The sequence below is a fragment of the Ictalurus furcatus genome, chromosome 19, assembly GCF_023375685.1.
Source record: "Ictalurus furcatus strain D&B chromosome 19, Billie_1.0, whole genome shotgun sequence".
In the NCBI taxonomy this organism is placed as follows: Eukaryota; Metazoa; Chordata; class Actinopteri; order Siluriformes; family Ictaluridae; genus Ictalurus; species Ictalurus furcatus.
The window spans coordinates 11980174-12000659 of record NC_071273.1 but is presented as its reverse complement, the minus strand read 5'-3'; the positions used below and the strand labels follow the sequence as shown (position 1 = coordinate 12000659).

General features: G+C 39.2%; 1 protein-coding gene across 2 annotated transcripts in view; it reads left to right on the top strand.

Annotated features, from left to right (window-relative positions):
- Nucleotides 1–8588, top strand: part of cerk (ceramide kinase) — a 30453-nt gene extending 21865 nt beyond the window's left edge. For both annotated transcript variants that reach the window (XM_053650292.1, XM_053650291.1), the window contains exons 11-13: nt 898–1103; nt 4158–4381; nt 6613–8588. In XM_053650292.1, the coding sequence (XP_053506267.1) occupies nt 898–1103; nt 4158–4381; nt 6613–6700 (518 nt within the window). In that variant the 3' untranslated portion in view covers nt 6701–8588. The remainder of the gene's footprint in view (nt 1–897; nt 1104–4157; nt 4382–6612) is intronic.
- The last annotated feature ends 11898 nt before the right edge of the window (nt 8589–20486 follow it).

The window sequence follows — 20486 nt, the reverse complement described above, 5'->3', positions numbered from 1 at the left end:
TTTGGGTCCATGACCTCAGATTTAAAGGGATACACCAGCATTTTTAAAGGTCCTTGACCGCCATAGCTATAAATGCCTTACCTTGGTTGATTGTTGAAAATGCCGATGACATTAGAACAAACCTAGATGCTGGTGCGAAACCATATTAGTATGCAAACATTTTTATGTGATTATATAAATCTCAAATAGCTGTACACACGTATTCGAGTACTGAAATCAGTATTCAGATGTACAGTATGCCCAAGTCCAAGAGATGTTCACCAGGACTATAAATCTTCCAGGACAAATGAGAGATTATATGTTTCTAATTATATCCAGTACATCTCCATTAAAAGACGTCAAGTCTTTCGTATGTACAATTGACATTAAGTACTAGATTAATCTCAGAGATGTTTGGGTCTATGACATCAGATTTAAAGGGCTAAAAAATTTTAACCTAACCTCAATCCACATGTATGTGTAAGTACCATTGACCTGGTTCCCTATACTGAGAAATGATGAAAATAACCTTGACTCATTTATAATGGAAGTCTAAGGGCAGTTGGTGAATTGCCTTGATGGATGTTTAAAGTACATGATATTGTAACGTGAATTCAAAACTACAACCGTCACACTAAACAAAGGGCCTAATAAAATAAACAAGGGAAAACATCTTGCCAAAGCTTTTCTTGTGTAGTTTTATCCAGCATTCAAACATTGGCGCAATACTGTAAATGCAATTACGGTTATTTCCTCATCCCTAAAACTTTTGTGGTCTTCATGTGGAACAACACTTAAGTGTTGAGAACAAACTTCTTCCCACTGAAAAAGTACTCCCATCTCTTCCATTATAATTGAGATTCAAATAACTATAAAGTGCAAAGTTGCATGACAATAGCTGTGTGTTTTACATTACAGAGACAAAAGGAGTGTGGAAGGTCATCAGGGGAAAGTTCTTGGCCATCAATGCTGCATGTATGAGCTGTGCTTGTCCTCGCAGCCCCAAAGGCCTGTCTCCCTCTGCACACCTGGCCGATGGCACAGCTGACCTCATCCTGGTGCGCAAGTGCTCACGATTTGACTTCCTGCGCCACCTGCTGCGACACACCAACAAAGACGACCAGGTACATGCTGTAACACACTGGCATTATGGCCATCGGGATGTTTTCTAGGAGAATAATAGTTGTGGAAACAGAAACCCTGCTTTACGTTTCGCCACCATCACACTACCCTGTTGCTGATTATTTTCCTATAACAGCATGCCTCGTTGTGATTTATTTCTTACTTGGCTTTAGCTTGACTTTATCTAAGCTTGCTACTGTTACATTCAGCGGCGCCGAAAAATGATCACAATTAAAATACATTTCATTATCCTGCCCTATTATGGGACACTAGATTAGGTTTTACTGTCCAAGCAACAACGCCAAATTCAGTGCTCCAAAAAAACATCTGTTTTGCAGTTTCTATTGCTCTCACATTAAATCCAGAAATTGTATATCTCGCTGCCAGGGAGCAGTTAAGGTTCAGAAAGCCTCTAATATGACTAGATGAATGCTCAGAGGTTTTTCATTAGATTTATGAGCCATAAAACCAACAAGGCAGAAAGATTAGATTTATCTCAAAGGTAATTGAGGGAAACTTTCCAGCCCCTGCCTTGTCTAGTTGCTCCTCCTGGTTCTTTTTTATTTATTTATTTTGCATGGCTATGTCTTGGGAGTTGCTTCATGGGTGACTCACCCTACCTACAGCAAAATTTGGTTAGATGGACACAGCTGTTTGTTAGCGAGGGTTCACTTCAGTTCAGTCTGGTTATATTTTCCATGTTTCTCAGAAGTCTCGCCCATATTTGTCAGAAGCCCACATGCTCATTAATAATGTTTCAATCAAGTCAACCAGTTCAGGTTCACAGCCCTGTGATTTGTTACACTCACTGAACCGTAGTTCTGGCACTTATAATAAAACACCTTTTTCTGTGAATAATTTATTACACATAGTGGGTTGATCATTATTACTGCGTCTTGGCTAAAAACTTGATTGAGCAGGAATCTGTGTCAGTGCCTTATTAGTTAAAAATCTGTTTTAGACTAGGTTTTCATATTATCTACTTGGCAGAAAGACAAAAATATCCACAGATCCCATCTTCTACTTTTAGTTTCCTAATGTAAAACCTTTTTCTAAACATTTTGGCCAAAAGACCAAAGCACTTGATGTGGGGGAATTGGCTTGAAATAAATGCATGTAAATTTTTATAACACAGTTATAATTATAAAAATTTACATGCATTTGTTTCAAGCCGTTTTCACCACATCAAGCATATATAAAAGTTATTTATATTTATAGTTTTTATATATATATATATATATATATATATATATATATATATATATATATATATATAGAGAGAGAGAGAGAGAGAGAGAGAGCGAGAGCGCACTATAACTATAAATACATATAATATATGTACTGTGTGTGTGTGTGTGTGTATATATATATATATATATATATATATATATATATATATATATATATATATATATATATATATATAGTGTGTGTGTATTATTATATGTGTATATATAATACATATATGTATTTAGTTATAGCCCTCTCTATATGTGTGTATATATGTGTGTATATGTATTTATATTATATTTTACTTATATTTAGTTATTTATATATGTAAAACTATAAATATATAGTTATATAAATACACTATGTATTTATATTATATTTATAGTTAGTTATATATATTATATATTTGTTTATAGTTATTTATATATGTAAAACTATAAATATAGTATTTATAGTGATGTAAATACTATATATATATATATATATATATATATATATATATATATATATATATATATATATATATATATATATATATATATATATATATATATATATTGTGTGTGTGTGTGTGTGTGTACCAGATTTCTAGTTTTAAAATTGTCTTAAGATTCATTTCCTGAAACAGATGACATGATTATTTTGACTGAATTTTGAATGATATTCTGTTTAGCACATAGACACATTTATTGAAACTGTTTAGTACATTATGTTCCACTCTGTGTAGTGTTATTTCAGTATGAAGATGGGATTAAGGTGACAGATGTGTGTGTTAATCCTTGGTTACTTGTGTAATGTAACATTAATGTTAGCAATAAGGAAACATTAATGTTTTACATGATATTTTATTAATTTTTTGCTACCCAAAGTAAAGTGTAGCATAAATAATTTTCTTCTTCTGTGGGTATGAATGCATAATCCAGAGTTACCACTAGTGTTCTATTTGTAGCAGTAAAAATGAGGTTAATATTAAAATAATTTTTTTTAAAAATGCAATTTCTAAAGGAACTTGACAGCAATGGCTATAAATACCGTACTTTGGTTGATCGTTGAAAATGCTGATGACTTGGGTCCAAACCAGACATTAGAACAAACCCAGACACTGGCAAGAAACAGTATTAGTATGTAAAGCTTTTTAAGTGATGATCTAAATATCAATTATCTGTATACATGGTATTCGAGTACTGAAATCAGTATTCGGATATCCAGCATGGCCAAGTCCACATGAATTCAGTCAGAGAAAAGAAAGAGAAGCCATGATTGGTAATAGTCTGGTGTGGTGAAAAACACAGTGTTTGTGAGTGAGACAAACAACAGGTGATAATTCTAATTACATCCAGTACAACTCCCATTAAAAATCCATGTACACAAATCAGGTAGTATTTTAAACCTGCTCATGTGGCAGATTTACACTGGCTGCTGCTCTTGTGTTGAGGATTTATTTGTATTTCTATTCATTGGTTTAGTAAACTGTATACAAATATCTGTATTGACCTTCAGATAATTATCACAAAATAATCCCTGACAGTTTTTCTGTTCATTGCAGTGGAAAAATTATCCTTGTTTACACCACACCAATAGTGGGTTTTTTTTTTTTTTTTTTTTTTCTACACAAGGCAAAAAGGCACAACCATGATAATATTTTAAGATGCTACTAAATGTAGTTATTGTGCAGTATTTCTTCCATAAATGTGAAGTTGGCAGGTTCTAATCGGACCAAAAAGGAAATAGTCACCCCACCCCCCCTCTATAAAAGCTCTCAAATACATCAGAGCAGAGAGGATGGTTTGTAAATCAGCGTCTGCTTGTGTGTGTGTGTGTTGCAGTTTGACCACCCGTTTGTGGAGGTGTACCGAGTGCAACAGTTCCGCTTCACGCCCAGGTATGAGGACACCGACTCTGAGCTGGACCTTAGGGAGACCGAGGGCTCTGGTCGTAAACGCTTCTTCAGCCAGATATGCAGAGAGCATCCGGCATGCAGCTGCAGCCTGGCGCACAGTAGCTGGAATTGTGACGGAGAAATCCTGCCTCATGCTGCCATTCAAGTCAGGTACATGAGTCTCAAGACATTACATTGAGTATTACAAGTTAGTGCTACTTATGTAAGCAGTGCAGCAGTGTACATATTCACCTTTGAAGAACGTACATCCTGGGCCATAGGTTTATAGGTTATAAAATTATCGCCACTGTTTCAGCACATTTATATTTTGTCCACGACATCAGCTAGGCTACAGTCAGTAATTGAATTCCTACAAAGTGTACCTATCTGTAGATGTGCCTGATGATAAACGGGCAAATAAATGTAGGCGCAAGGTAAGTGTAAGTAATAAACTGCTACTTCAGTGTCAAATTTGACCAATTCAGAAAGGGGACGTTTTCTCTGAGCGTTGAAATCCCAATTACCTCAGTGCACCGTTGTAGCTCTTGATAAGTAAATCACTTTGAGCCGAGACGAACCACTTCCACTGGAATATTACAAGCGCAATTCGTTTGAGAGATAAACTGCATGGTCATTGCACTGTAAAAAAAAAAAATAAAAATCTATTTATATAACAGAAAGCAAGTGGAACAGCACTCGATTATCACAGGAAAATCTTTATGTAGCATGATGGCTTTCCTGAATGCAACATTTATTTCACACTCCATTTGTTCCATCAGTGATGCATAGCTGTCTAATGTCCTGTAGTTTAATGGCCTTTCCACTGTTAAAAGCTTACTGCCTTTTAATTAAAATTTAGGCCCATTCATTTATTGACTTTTCCTCCTCACTAGTTGTTCTTCGAACGATTCAGCAAATGAACTGTAGAGATGAACAATGCGCTGTAAGACAGTGAGCAATAGCGAGGAGTAAGTAATTAAATAATTAGTCTGAATTTAAAAGATATATGTTCATTACATTTTAGTGTGCGGTACTGCATGCGTAAATAAAGTCAGGACAGAAACTGACAGCATTAATTCAAAAATCCCTAATACAAGAACTACTGTGTGTGGTTTAATAAATGAATATTTGGCATTACATTTTCATCTAATAAACATGCACAACATAAATGGGAAAATCTCTACCGGGAATTGATGTATACAGTATTTAAAAACTGTAGGTGGCAGGTTGGCAATAAAGCTTGCCTTAATAGCAATTGGGGAAGTGCAGAGCCAGTCCACTGCCCAGATTTATTGTTTAGCCGTTAATGAAATATTTAAACGAGCAATTCAGAAAAGTGAAGTAAAGCAAGGTGGGACAAATTATGCACCTTAAGAATACTAAAAGGTCATGTGCAACATTGCAGGATGTTGGAGCATCAGTTAGCAAGTGCACAAGGACAGCTGCAGGTTAAACACTAATGAAGAATGAGTACAGGATGAGTAGGATTTCATTCTAATGCAAGTGGAATATTATGTACTTTAATAATAATCATAAACAGAGGTGCTAATCTGTGTGGTTTTGTACGCAAATAAAATTCTCAGTATGGAAAAGCCAGTTCATTGAAATAGAAAACAACTGGGACTGTGGTCTCTCTTAGTTGGGAAAATATGGAGGCGCTGCTAATTGGCAGCCATAATGGACTTTTTCCTTGCTATTTATTTATTTATTTATTGTACTGTTGCTTGGTGCACATTGGGGAAAGGTCATCCCTTAAATAAAAAGTCAGAAATCACACCCAGCAGAAACAACATACTGTTAACCCATGTCATCTACGCTTCTACAGCTGCAGAGCAGACATGTTATTAAATTTGTAACAGTTATATAAAGTCAGCTAACAAACTCTGCAGATTTCAGGTAAATTACAGTTCAGCCAATACCTGTTTTATCACTCATGCTTTTAGCCTGGAATTGTCCTGTCCAATAGCATGCAGTACTGTTTTCTTTCTGTCTGTTAGGATTTCCTTGTTGGCACCATTGAATCAAAGAGAACTACAAGCTTGAATGAGTTAGACCTGTGCAGTCTTAGAATTTATAAGATTACTATACAAATGTCTTATTTTGCACCGTCATGGTATTTGTGATTCTGAAATATAATAATAAATATTCCGTTTGAGTTCGTATTGTGGGAACTGTGACCATCTGCTGGTGACATAATGACTTGTAAACAGCAATGACCACATTGCAGGAGTTCAGGCACATCATGGTTATATTTGCCTCATTACATAAGTGAACTTTAAGACCTCAATCTTACCAGTGTTCACTCCCCCCTCATCCATTCACTTTTGTCCATATGTTTAAATGCTCTCTTTATCCAAAGTGACGTTTGACAGATCTTTCTCTCTCCATCTCTGTCTTTCCAGAGTGCACTGCCAGTTGATCAAGCTGTTTGCAAGAGGGATTGAAGAGCAGTCCGTCTTTGAGGAACCTTATGCTCTCAGTGCAATATAGAGCTGCCTGTCACTGGAAAGGGAAAAAAAATCGAACTTGCCGAACCATGAAGAATCCCAAACTTTTAGGTCACATTTGGGTTAACGAGATGCTGTTACAAGTTCCAGTGCACATTAATTTATAGTGTTTGCAGGAAGTGACGTCATTAGTTTGCTGGTGTGCACCACGGTTGAGTAGATAGCATCTACCTGTCTTTATAGATCACTGAAATTGCAATAGCAAAAGCTCAGATGGGTTAAACCTGTATCCCCACAGTATTGCTATGTTTTAACAGATTCCTTCTTTTAGAGTGACTATGTTGCTAATTATTTCTTTTACCCCACCCAACATGTTCTAAGGTTAACTGTTCAGCATGACTTCTGTCTGTCTTCCTCTATTGTCAAGCTGGTCTTGATGTTTTGGACAGCAGTATCCCCAAGTTTAAACCTAACGCTCAAGTATTTTCTTTAAAGGGAGTGAAGTACCCAACATTATCCTGCAGTAGCTTCTGTCATTAAATGTAATATATTTAGTTACTTCAATTATTTCCCGGAAATTGTATTACAGCTATTGTTGTAATATTTAGCTGTTATGTCCAGCAGCTGAAATGTGTGTGTATGTATGTGTGTGTGTATGTGTATGTGTGTGTGTGTGTGTGTATATATATAATGTGATATATTAAGTGTTTTGTAGCAGTCTAGCACTGAGTGTACCCCGTATCAGTCTGTTAGTGATATAATACTCTGGACATTATACTGAGGTAAATTGCTTCTTAGGAACTTAAATCCCACGCCAAAAACCAAGCATCACCTGTAGATATTTAACCTGTTGTGTCATTAGCGCGTGGTCAGTTTTGTTTCTGGAGCCTCAGTTGAATGCATTGTGAGCTCTTGAGTAAATGTAGTTGATAACCTGCTCTAGCTTTGTCTGCAGCATAATTCTCCTGGGTGTCAACCCATTTAGGATCTCTACCCTTTATTGCTTATGTGCTTCTTTTGCTCAGATTTCTTATTTCTCTCTGTCTTGTTTCTGTAAAATAGCCATAGGGCATCATGTTCTGTGGCCTTCCGCTGAAGGTTTAATGTGCATACTCCAAGGTTTTGTTGTTATCAGGGACTTTGAGCAATCTGTGATTTAATGAAATTGCCTCTTCTCTGTAGTGCGTCTGTTGTTTGAATGTTTGAGAAGCTGAGGTAATTCTGTGCTTGAGTTCAGGTGCTCTGTCAGTTTCCTAATGCTGAAGGAAGGTCCTGTAAATCATTCATCTCAACCCCACCCCTTGTGTAATTCAAGTAAAGAGGAGCTGCTGTAGTGTATGATAACACTAGCAGTCAGTGCCAGGCCATGAACTGTCCTCAGTGTGTGTGTACAAACAGCAGCCATCTGACAGCTGCTGTGTTTGGCAGCCCGGTTCATGGCCAATCAAACACATGCCCATATGCATCAACCGCTGTGTCAACAAACCTCCTATTCGAGCACACGGACAGCCCTGAGATCGGACTTCATCTGCACAAAAATCATAATTCAAAATCCTCTTCAGCCCCCTCGTAAATCTCACTGCCATCTATGCTTGCTCTGGCTTTCATTACTGCGGCTGTCGCTAATTTATGGTCCAGGTCCAGTGCTGTCGGTTGTGACGAGCCTGTTTGCCGTACATTACAGCATCATCAGCATCCATGACCCACACATGTATTGCCACTGCAACCTCAGTAGCGATCACTGTGAGCAAAGCAACCCTTCCCTTAGATATGCTGCCTAGATAATAAAGTCTCAGGTGTGACTGAAAAGAGGGATCTTCATCTCGCAGGCTTCGAGATGACACTTGGAATGATGTATGACCTGAAATGTACAAGTTGATGCGTGTTACCAAGGGAAAAAAAAAAACAACTTAATAAAGTTCTTCAAAACATCTGTGGTATTGTGGTGAGTTAGATGCACAAGAGAAAAAACACAGTTCAGTGTTTCTTCCATTTATCTGCTGAAAGCCTGTCAGTCTTGCTTAAAGTGCTGATGACCGCGGTCTCCTTGGGACTCGACAAAATTGATGGAATCGGAGATAGCAAGAGAAAAGTTACATTGAGTTGTACTGAGGTATAAGCTCTGGAGAATTTAAAAGAAATCCTGTTTCAAGGTTGACCAATGCAACTTCCTTTATAGCACTCACGCATCCAGGGTGATTTATCTCAGAGTAACAAGTAGTGGTTCAACCATGGGTCAGCAGGGATGTTGGCAAGGAAGCCACAGGTTCCAACGTCCTTGTCATTTTCTCTTCTGAGCCGCTTCTGCGGTGACCTTCACCAAGGTGTTTTAACCTCAAGTAGCACTATCTCCATTACGGACAAGCCTTTTTTGAGGGATTGTTAAGGAAAAAAAGTACAATAAATTATTATTATTATTATTATTATTATTATTATTTATTTTTTTGTATTTTCAACCTTGGCTGTACATTCCTTCAAGAATAATTACTTGGTCTTAGGCCTTTTCTAATCATTCCCATCTGTCAAACTGTCATTTTATTTCTAGTGTCAGAAATGATTAAGAACTAAAAACAAGATAACAACTTGTATCTGTTGCTCTGTCTTAGTGATGTATTTATCTGGACCATCAGTTTTTAATCATTATAACACTGATTAGTAGATATAGCCCTAATGCGTCCTCATGCTTACTTGTTCAGTGTCATGTCTTGCTCCTTCATTTTGTGCACAAGTCATGGGGTAAGTCTCAGTTCTAGCCCATTTCACATGGAATGCTGTTATGAATGGGCTACTTGAAAGCAATCCATGTTTCCCTATTATCTTTAAGAGCCTTCAATAATGGTGAACGCTTGGCAAAGTCGGTTCTTCTGACAAATGTGATTTGCTGCAAAATGAACAAATGAAGCGACTCCAAACTTAATGGGTTTATTGCATAAAAATGTTGGTAGGGAACAAATATATTCTTCCCCTCACTCCCTTTCTGCTCATGTGTTGCAATAAGGAAGATATTTTGCTCGGATTCTCTGCTTCGCTTACCATTTCTGTACAGCCCATACATTAGGCTTGCTATCTGGTCCCACATGGCAATTGAAGCCAGGTAATTTTCCCATCTGTCGTTGACCGAGTAAATTCCATCTCCTCCCTTCCCTGCTTGCGCATTGCCATGTCCTTATTGATTTATTCTGAGACCCGGGACTGTGGGTGGCATCCCGCTGAGGCCCACTTTCTCATTCTTGGACCCTTTTCCAGAGATGTTATAGAGACAAAACCAACAAACAGCTGTCTGTGAGCACTCAAATAACTGGAGACGACTCATTGCAAGTGTGATTACAGTGGCGCCTTCGCTTCCACTTTTAAGTAGCTGTGCAGAAGCAGCTCGGCCGAGATTGAATGCTTTTGGCCTATCCTGGCCTCCAAAAGCCCACCTGAGCCTCATCCAAGGCTTTTAACCCAGACATCACTCCAGCTGAGCTGCAGGAACAAGGTAGGCATTAAGAAAAGAGGAGTCCTCGTCTGTGCAGGTTTTAAACAGCATTATCTCTGCGGGTGGCTTTCACCTCTCAATTTCAGATTAAAATCGGTGAAAAGGGAACAATTTGTGAAAATGCAATCCATTATGGCTTGCACTTTGATTGGTGAGCTGACTGGTTTGAAATACAAGAGGTGATCTGGAAGTAAGGAGGTGTGGTGACTCACTGCAGACTCCATTATTGATTTAGTAAGTTTTCAAAGTTGTCATTAGAACAAGTTCACTCTGCACTGTCACAACCAGGCTAGACTTTTACTGGTCTGGATACACAGGGGACTAACAAAAGTAACAGGAGAGAATAAAGATGCAGACCATAACTGTCAAGTGCTATTGATTGCAGTCAGCCTATTTTCTTCCCCTCTTGCCATACTTCTCTCTTCTGAACTTCTTCATGACTGTCCCAAAATCCTCCCTGTGAACAGTTTTAATCCTCCCAAAGTGACCATATCCATGCCCGCAATAACATTTTAGATATGAGGTGTAAAAGAATGTCACATCATGTCAGGAAAGTCTTCAAGTAGACTGATGTTAATTTCCACAGTCAGAATGTGTTTTACACCCCCCCCCCCCCCGTGTTTTTTGGGAGGTGGACACCCCCCCCACCCCTTCCTATGGGTACTCCGGTTTCTTCCCCAAGTAAAAAGACGTGTTGTAGGCTGATTGGCATTTCCAAATTGTCTGTAGTATGGGTGTGTGTGTGTGTAGGTTTGTGTGTGCGATTACCGTGCGATGGATTGCCCCCCTGTCTTGTGCCCTGAGATCCCTGGGATAGGCTCCAGGCTCCCTGCGACCCTGTGTAGGATAAGCAGTGTGGAAAATAAATGGATGGATGGATTCCACCCTCACCCCTAATTTTCTTTCAATTTGGTCTCTTGCTAATTCTCACCTACTTACTAGCTCCCCTGAGTATAACATTTCACATAAATGTGAGGGGGAAGGCTGGAACGTGTTTCCTCCAAGACAAGTGAAGCCAACCACAAGACATAATGTATTTCATGTTCATTTAGAAATGAACAATTAGCACTTTTTTTTTTTTTGTAAATGAGACAACCTGTTTACAAGGCCTTTAGTGTAACGGTGTACTGCCACGAGCAGTCTTACAATATGGGGTTCTAAAGGTTAGATGCTTTTATATTTGTCATTATCCTAAACGTTTTTATACTGGGCACATTCAGTCATCTCAGTCCATGCTTTACAGAAGTATATTGCAAAGGACTATACGATCTGGAAAGGATCGTTTGCATGCAGCCAAACAGAAGAAGATTCGCCTGAAATCATAGTACGTCTACCGCATCGATGGCAGTCGAACCTGAAAGATAACAGACTTCGATTTTATCCCAGCTTGCTTAATCTGAAACAGACAGAGATAAAAAGGACTATTACTTCTGCTGCTTCCAATTTGCATGGCGTGACAGAGCTGGACTTTGTTTCCCCCTCCAAGTTATTGCATCCCTAATGGTGCTTAAAGTAATTACACTTTGTAATGTTTCTCTTTCTCTCCCCTTTAGTAGGCCCTTCTGAGGCGCTCTTGCATCCAGTGCCCACGCTGCCGTTCTCTACTAAATGATGCCATTAACCATATTGCATTTGCTAACACTCTGGCCACCCCAATGAGATTTGGTTCACAGCGAGTTTAATTGACTGAAAACAAGGTTGTGTTTAAAACGGTGTAGTTGGAATAAGTTTGCCAGCAGCACATGGTCTGTATGTTGCATGGGGTTTTTTCCCCCGATGTTTTTACTCTAAATGGGAAGAGTCTGTCAGACGAGAGAGACATTCACATTGGAAGTGCTTTTTTGTTTGTTCGTAAAAGGACGTTCATTCATCTTCAGTAACTGCTTTATTCTGACCAGGGTTGAGGTGGTAAAATACCATGGATGGGACACCAGTTACTCGCAGGGTGTACACACACACACACACACACACTCACTCACTCACTCACGCGGGGGCAGTTAAGTGTGGCCATCCAAGTGCGGCATGTTTTTGTGAGAGTGGAGAAACCCAGTATTAATGTGTGTCAGCTCATGCTCTCAGATTTGTGTCTGTGTTCCAGAACTTATTTTATGTGAATCGGGCACCTCTGCATCTTTTTAATAATAAAAAATTAAACAAATTATTATTATTATCGTATTAATAAGAAACATTTAAATGAATGACTGTACTTGATGCATCACCTCCCTTTCAAAAATTCAGGCTCATTTCCATCTTGACTAATTAGTAATCAGAGGGAACTCGCGTTATCAGTCATGCGCACTCATGGGAAAATTATTTAAAGGAGGAATCAACAGTACAGAAAGCCAGGGGGTATCAGTTCTGTTTCTGAAACCCTGTTCCATATGTGGGTTTTTTTTTTTGTTTGTTTGTTTTGTTTTTTAAAAAATTTATATTATTTCTAAAGGACACAGAACTGTCACAGAAAAAAATAAACATAATAAAATCATGACATTAAGAAAATGCAACTCGCATAACTTAGTTGTGGTATTATTTGGATAATTATGCAAGCTATGAAAGGTGTTTGTTTGTTTTTTCCTCTTTTCCCTTTCCCATTAGTATCAGTACTTGTAAACGGCATAATCTACTTTTGTAAAACAGTGTTCTGAGTAAAACATTTGTTGTGCAGTCCAGTGAAATATCATGAAGCTGAAAACAGTAATTGTGCAGGTGACTCCTCCAGTCCTCCCAAGGCATCACTGCAATGTTGAGGTTGCAATCCTTCATTGTACTGTTTTTATCAAACCTATGCTTTTGGCCCTAGGTCTATGGTGGCATTCAGCACTACTGTATTATTTGGAGCACTGTTGTGTCTATATATTTCAGGACCTTTTTCCCCTTCCTGTTCACTTGCTGGATTGCCTCTACCTTGGAGTTCTGGTACCTCATGTTTTATAAATAAATCACTGGAGGATATCCTTGCGGAACTCGACACAGGCAGAAACCCCACACGTAGGACTGAACCAGGGATCCAGGAGCTGTGTGGCAGCAATGCTACCCTCTGCTTATAAAGGACAGTATGCAATAATAGGAAACCAACCGTTTCTACTACTAAAGGCTAATTAACATCTACAGGAATGGAAATGTCTGCACAAATGCCAAAGTATTTTACACCGAGTTACATCTAAGTGGGTACACATAACTTATACCTACACTCGTTGACCATGTCATTAGTAGACATAGTAAGTGTACACTGCTTCTACAGCTGATACACTCATAGCAGAGCAACTAACTACCATGTTTCGAACATTTCAAAAGAAAATGGGCGGCTGTGGTTCAGGTGGTAGAGCGGGTTGTCCACTAATCGTAGGGTTGGTGGTTCGATTCCCGGCCCACGTGACTCCACATGCTGAAGTGTCCTTGGGCAAGACACTGAACCGCAAGTTGCTCCCGATGGCAAGTTAGCGCCTTGCATGGCAGCTCTGCTACTATTGGTGTGTGTGTGTGTGTGTGTGTGTGTGAATGGGTGAATGAGAACCAGTGTAAAGTGCTTTGTAGAACCGCTAAAGTTAAAAAAGCGCTATATAAGCGCAGACCATTTACATGCGCTGAGAATGGTCCACCACCCAAATAATATCTGCTCAGTGGTGCTTCCTTTCATTTGAACAACTCCTTTCATTTGCTGACAAACTGCATCACAACAGACGGGCTACAGACAGAAATGTAAGATGTAAAAAGGTCAGTTATGTGTGGGTGTACCTGATAAAATTGCGAATGCGTCTACAAGCTGGCAACTCTGTATTTCTATTAGTCGCAGTCAGTTGCATAACTGCATCTATTCCAATTACACCAAGAATTCGGTGTATAAGCTGTTGACATCCTGCCATTTCTTTGACTTGGCTAATCTTTAACTTGGAGCTCTGCGTTGTGTACTGTGAAGTTGCGATTACCCATCAGTCTCTTCTGCAGTGACACTCTTTTTCACACCTCTCTGCTCTGGCCGTCATCGTCGGGCGGTACAGGTCACTGCGCCAGAGAAAGAGCTCTGGGTAAACACGGCCCAACAAAGAGGAATGAATATTGTCCTTATCTGTTGGGGTTAAACCGACATGGCCCCGGGCAGACATCTTATCTCAGCAGCGAGACATGAAAAGAAAGGAGACACATTGCTGCAGGCCTCACACACAAAGCTGAGGCCCTGTCCCATTCCTCTTTACTGTGCAATGAACCAGCGCTGCCTGACTTTCCAAGAGATGGCATGGAGGAAAGAGGGGAAGGAGAAACCGGGGATGTGGGAGGGCGGCAGAAAACGAATGTGTCCCTGAATCTACCGTTCCGATCTGTTAAATCTGTCTGTGGTTAGGAGGGAGACTGTAAATTGGTCTTGTAGCTCCCCCACATGGTGTACTGCCTTTTCTTAACGCTCTGACCACTTTCTCTCGCTCGCTCGTGCTCTCCCTCGCTCTCGCTCTCGCTCTCCCTCTTCCTCCCCACCACTCTTATATATGCCTGGAGCCTTTCCATGCACCAAATCCATTAAAACAAGCAAACAGTCATTCGAGTCTCCAAACACGACGCAGGCCGAGGAGAGAGAATGTAACATTTGGTCTGACTGTCGGATGAAGCGTGAAGCCTTCATGCAGCCAGGATTCTGTTGCTTCTGTTCCTGTGGGGCGAGCGCTAATATTTTTACACATTTGCGTCAAGATGCAAAGCCTGCTGGCTACACACTCCCACTCCCACGTAAAATCTTCTCTGGAAAGGTTACCTCACTGTGAAATTGTCAAAGTTTATTTTATTTTATTTTTTTTGCTTAAGGAGGAAATACAAACTTTCCAATGCCAAAATCCATTCAGTTTAACAGAGCGTTATCCAGTTATCGAACTTTTAATGTTATCCAGATCCACAGTGTCGCAGCCAGTAATAACCAAAGCCTGCTTATATATTTTCCATAGATTTACATTTATAACAGGAGCACGCTGGCTCCACTTTATAGTCCATTTCCCTCTAATTTATGCCGTGTGTCCGAGGTGGAGCGCTGGGCCAGTCAAGCACAGGTGGAGCAGTAATGGCCACATTGATCATGGCAGTCCCTGATGGGATGGACCCACTTTAAGAGCGAATGAATGGACTCTATATGCTCCCTTACCCAATCAAAAATCCATCTCATCTGTCCCCTTTGCCCCCAACCAATCAAAAGTTCATCATCTTTGCTTCCTCATAGTAAGGACGTGCTGTCAAAAGAATATCTCCTCCATATCATTGATTTGCACTGCCTAATCTGTCCCATCACCTAGACCCAACCTCTGACAACGTTGCTTCCTCTAAAAGTTCCTCCAGTAGGCAAATGGAAGACTTGTTCCACTTTTGCACAACTATGCAAAAGTTATTGCCCCATCAGCCTCCGCACCAGAAATTACCCCATGCAGGAGAGAATCCTCAGTGCATAGTTCCATTAAAATCTCCTAAAATTTATGGAGCAAACAGATGTGCCTTTCTCAATAAAAGCTCTGCAATAATTCACGACGTCGCTCGAGTGTTAAAAGCACAAACGTGTACGCGCGCACACACGCGAACGCAAACACCTGACACATCTCGGAAGATCACAGCGGGGACATCTGATGATTTCCAGTTGCTGACAGCTGAATTCTCACATTTACTGGCTGTGAAGTCAAACACAGCCCAATGTCAGGATGCATCACTGGAAAGGTTGTGAGAGGTGTCAGGCAAACAAGACGAACACAATTTCCTGTTCTGTGTGTGCACGTGCGTTTGTGTGTATGTGTGAGAGTGGCTCAAACCACTAGGCAATCTGAGCTGCAGTGGACCCCAGAGAGGCCTGACAGCTGCCATTAACACAATCGTACATATGATTACAGGCTGCTGCAACCTACTCCGTCTCTTTTATGGGGTTTTTTGTTGATTTTCAAACATACTTGTCACGTTGGGTATAGACGCCCAGCAAAACACAAGCTGTCTGCTCACCAGTGCTGCTCACAAGCTGGAACCAAGCAGATGATCTTCCACAAACAGATGCAAATCAAGAGTAAAGCAGATATTAGGAATGTGCCTACAGTATGTTTTCATACCACAATATCTTGGTTTCTGATAGTACCGCAAATGTTTTAACACGTAACACACATGTTACTTCTTAAAGACATCCGTCTAATCTTTCCTTCCAGATGTGACAGAATTTATCACAGCTGCACAAAAATGCAGTCTAGCATGGCACTGATATTAAAATTTTATCTTTTTAATGTAGTGTTTAATTAAAAACATCATCTGTTGTGGTGGTTATATATTCAAATTATTTGTAGTTTTTAATTGTAAAACTAAATCTTTTTAACCATTTATATTTCATTTTATTCGACATTTGAGTGTATTTATGATACTTACCCATTTTTTTATTTATATTTTCCATTTCAGCTACCATATGCATGAAAAGTGCTGCATTAATAATAGTAATAATAATAAGAAGAGGTTTCCATCCATCCATCCATCCATCTTCTATACCGCTTATCCTCTTCATGGTCACGGGGAACCTGGAGCCTATCCCAGGGAGCATGGGGCACAAGGCGGGGTACACCCTGGACAGGGTGCCAATAAGAAGAAGATTACCCATTAATATTATGATTAATACAGTATGCTTAATCTAGCACGGGGTTTCCCAACTTTGTTTTGTCAGCTGAACGCTTTAAACCTAAGTTGTTTGTGTCAAGTACCGCTAGAACTAAGCCTGCCCCTGAAGTTAAGCAGGCTAACATTAAAACATTTGTCTGGAGAAAAAAAAACTTTTTTTTTTTTAAACTGAATTACAGCTTTAGCTTTATTGCTGAGATCTTGCCTTGAAATATGTTTTTGTGGCCAGGCTTTCATGTTTTCTTTCCAGATGTCTTATTAAGAAAGCTGGCTTCATACTTTCATTAGAAAGCTGCTTCAAATATACTGTATCTCACACCTGGGAGAGGGTTTGGCCTTGTCACTCTCCATGCACATAAATCCACGTTTTAAACAGTTGCTGTACTTGCACAACATTTAGCTAGCTAACACTATAATTTATCTTTGACTCTCACGTGCTAAGAACTGGTATATTGTGCCCTGACCTGTGAGTAATCAACTTGCAGCACTTTTCATATGAGTTTACAATAAAATGCTGCAATATTAATGCTTTCAATTCATTTAGGGTTATTTTATTCTATTTTTTTTTTTATTATTCTATTTTGTCATTCTAATAATTTGAAAACATTATTCTGAAATTGTTCCCCAATTTGTAGATGTAGATTGGTGAACCTCTGCCCATATTTGCTGGGCGGCTGTGTTTCAGGTGGTAGAGCGGGTTGTCCACTAATCGTAGGGTTGGAGGTTCGATTCCCGGCCCACGTGACTCCACATGCTGAAGTGTCCTTGGGCAAGATACTGAACCCCAAGTTGCTCCTGATGGCAAGTTAGCGCCTTGCATGGCAGCTCTGTCACCATTGGTGTGTGTGTGTGTGAATGGGTGAATGAGAACCAGTGTAAAGCGCTTTGGATAAAAGCGCTATATAAGTGCGCCATTTACCATTTACTTCTGAAAGACCCTGCCTCTCTAAGATACTCTTTTTATACCCAGTCATGTTACTGACCAGTTGCCAAGTAACCTCCAGCTGTTTCTTTTTACTAACACTTACTTTCCAGCCTGTTGTTGCTGCGTCCCAACTTTTTTGAGACGTGTTACAGCCATCAAATTCAAAATGACCTTATTTTTTCTTAAAATGGTACATTTCCTCAGTTTAAACATTTCATATGTTTTCTATGTTTTATTCTGAATAACATATGGGTTTATGAGATTTGAAAATCATTGCATTCTGTTTTTATTGACATTTTACCCGGCGTCCCAACTTCTTTGTTATTGAGGTTGTATTCTGTTTCAGTTCTTTTCGGTTTCATTATTTGTATTGCATTCGATTCATTTGTATTTTATTGTTATAAATGTTTGCCACCACCAACCCCCAGGAGTTCACTAACTCATTGTTTAAGAAACCCAGATCTAGCAGAAAGTAGAATAGCTGAACTCCATATTTCAGGCTACATTCACAATCACAAAGGTAAGCTGATACTGTAATGCTGACACTAATGTTCCTAATAACTTCCACATGATCACATGGATAATCATTCTACTTAGCTAACATTACATTATTAGCAAAGACAAATTCAGTTCTACTCTATTTATTTGTGTAGCGCGTTTAACAATAGACGAGAAGCATTACAGAAACAGTGATGTAGAGTTCGATTCCAGAAGAAAACTCCATGAGACAACATGAATCATTACTCTACAATTTTAAAGGACAAAGAGAATGTGTGTTGAAAATAGGGCTGAGTGATATATCGATTATAATATCAATATCGTGATGAATAATTTCACAATACACTTTTGTGAGATAGCAGTAGGGTGTGGGGTTTTTAAAAAAAATTTTTTTTTACTTTACATTTTTAATCATTACAAATTAAATGGTACTGAATGGATGCTGCTGATTTTAACTTTTTTTAAAAAACGTAATCTTCTTGTCTTTGTAGATATTAAGAAAGGTGTTTGTTTATTTATAAACAAGTTTTGTATTTATACAGTTTTGTGCACAGTTTATGCATCGTGTGTCAGAAAAAAGTATTGTGATATATTTTTGTCATAGCGCCCAGTCGTAGTTGAAAAGATGTTTAGCTCGAGAATTATAGTCATTATGATTCCAGCAGAAGTTCATGGGTACAAATCTACAGTTTGCTTGTAGAAATGTCTTCTTGGCATCCATTAGAACAGTATGCATGTGTACTTGTAAAGCTTCTTTGTCTCTCATATGTACACTTACTGGCCACTTTATTAGGAACACCTGCCCTTACATGCAATTATCCAATCAGCTAATCATGTGGTAGCAGCACAATGCATTAAATCATGCAGAAACAGATAAAGAGCTTCAGTTAATGTTCACATCGAACATCAGCATGGGGGGAAACGATGATCTTGGTGAGTTGGACAGAAACGGAACTGTTGCAAAACTGTATATTTGTGGTATGTCTGCTATAGTAATATCAGTGTAGACCAGAATTAATATTAATCTGGAAATCTGTATGGATCTCACATTATGTATGGATCGCTGAATAATTTAGCATGGATGCAGAATACTTCATCGCGCTGTACAACTTATTAGATATTCATAGACATTATTAGATATTCATCTCCAGTATGGCTGCATTTGGAATGGGTTTCTTTAACTTGCATGGATGAAACAGTTGTCAATAATAATCCTGTTGTAGCAATTCCACTCCATGCCTAAGCGCTAGGACAGCCCTCTAATCCAGTGTCTCTCGGTGAGTGTCCTCTGGGCCGATAAAGCACAAAAGACGCACTCACCTATGGCATCGTGTTCCTGTGAACCAGGAGAGTCTCAGCCAAGAACCCCAGTTCTCTTCGGACAATGGCAAAGGACGCAAGTCATGTGAGACCGCATCCTACATGGTGCGTATCCAGGCTAATCTATTCACAAACTCGGTGATTAGCACATCAGTCAAAGTACAAAGTCACAACATGACACCGTGGCTGATGGATGTTCCCGTAAGGAGGGATGATTATTTCCGAACAGCGGTGTCAGTGGCCTATGAGCTGTCCTGTCTCTGTCTCTCATTACAGCTGTTGGGAATTAACTGCTGGCAAAAGAGCATCCTAGATCCATTACTTACTAGAAAAATATTCAGATAATGGTTATTGACTAGATACAGATGCACAAAAGGCCTCGCAATCAAACGGTAGAATTATTGTAACAAGTGTCTCGCATTAATGTGTGCTTTCCTACATTATAATTAAAATGATTGTACCACTGCCAAAAAGGTTATATAATACCTTATTTAATTTATTTCAGATTTTGAGTCATCTTGATAAGTTGCCATACTAATTAACACTTCAGAGATATGTTGTAAAGAAGTGTACAGTAGGTTTAAATGGAGAACGGGTGATGTAGCATATTAATGTGTCCACCCTGAGCCTGAAATAAATACTTAACCTTTCACTCAGCATTTTATGCTTCTCCATTTCATTGTACTTAAATATCCTTTCTTCCCCATTTAAATCCCTGATGGCTTACACTCTTAGAAGAAGCGTTCTTCAAGGATTTCTTGGATGGTTAATGGTGCTAGCTTTCAAAGGCACTTCCTTTTGGTCTTTTTTTTCTTTTTAAGGGTTTAAGGAATCCTATAGAGAGACAAACCGGAGAACCACTAAAGGTGCTAGATTGAACCTTTTTACTTTGATGAAAAAACAACAAATAAACAATGTTCAGAGCCCTGCAATAAAGCATCCCAGCCAGGGCATGTTCCCACCTCATGTTCCCATCTGTCCAGGATAAAG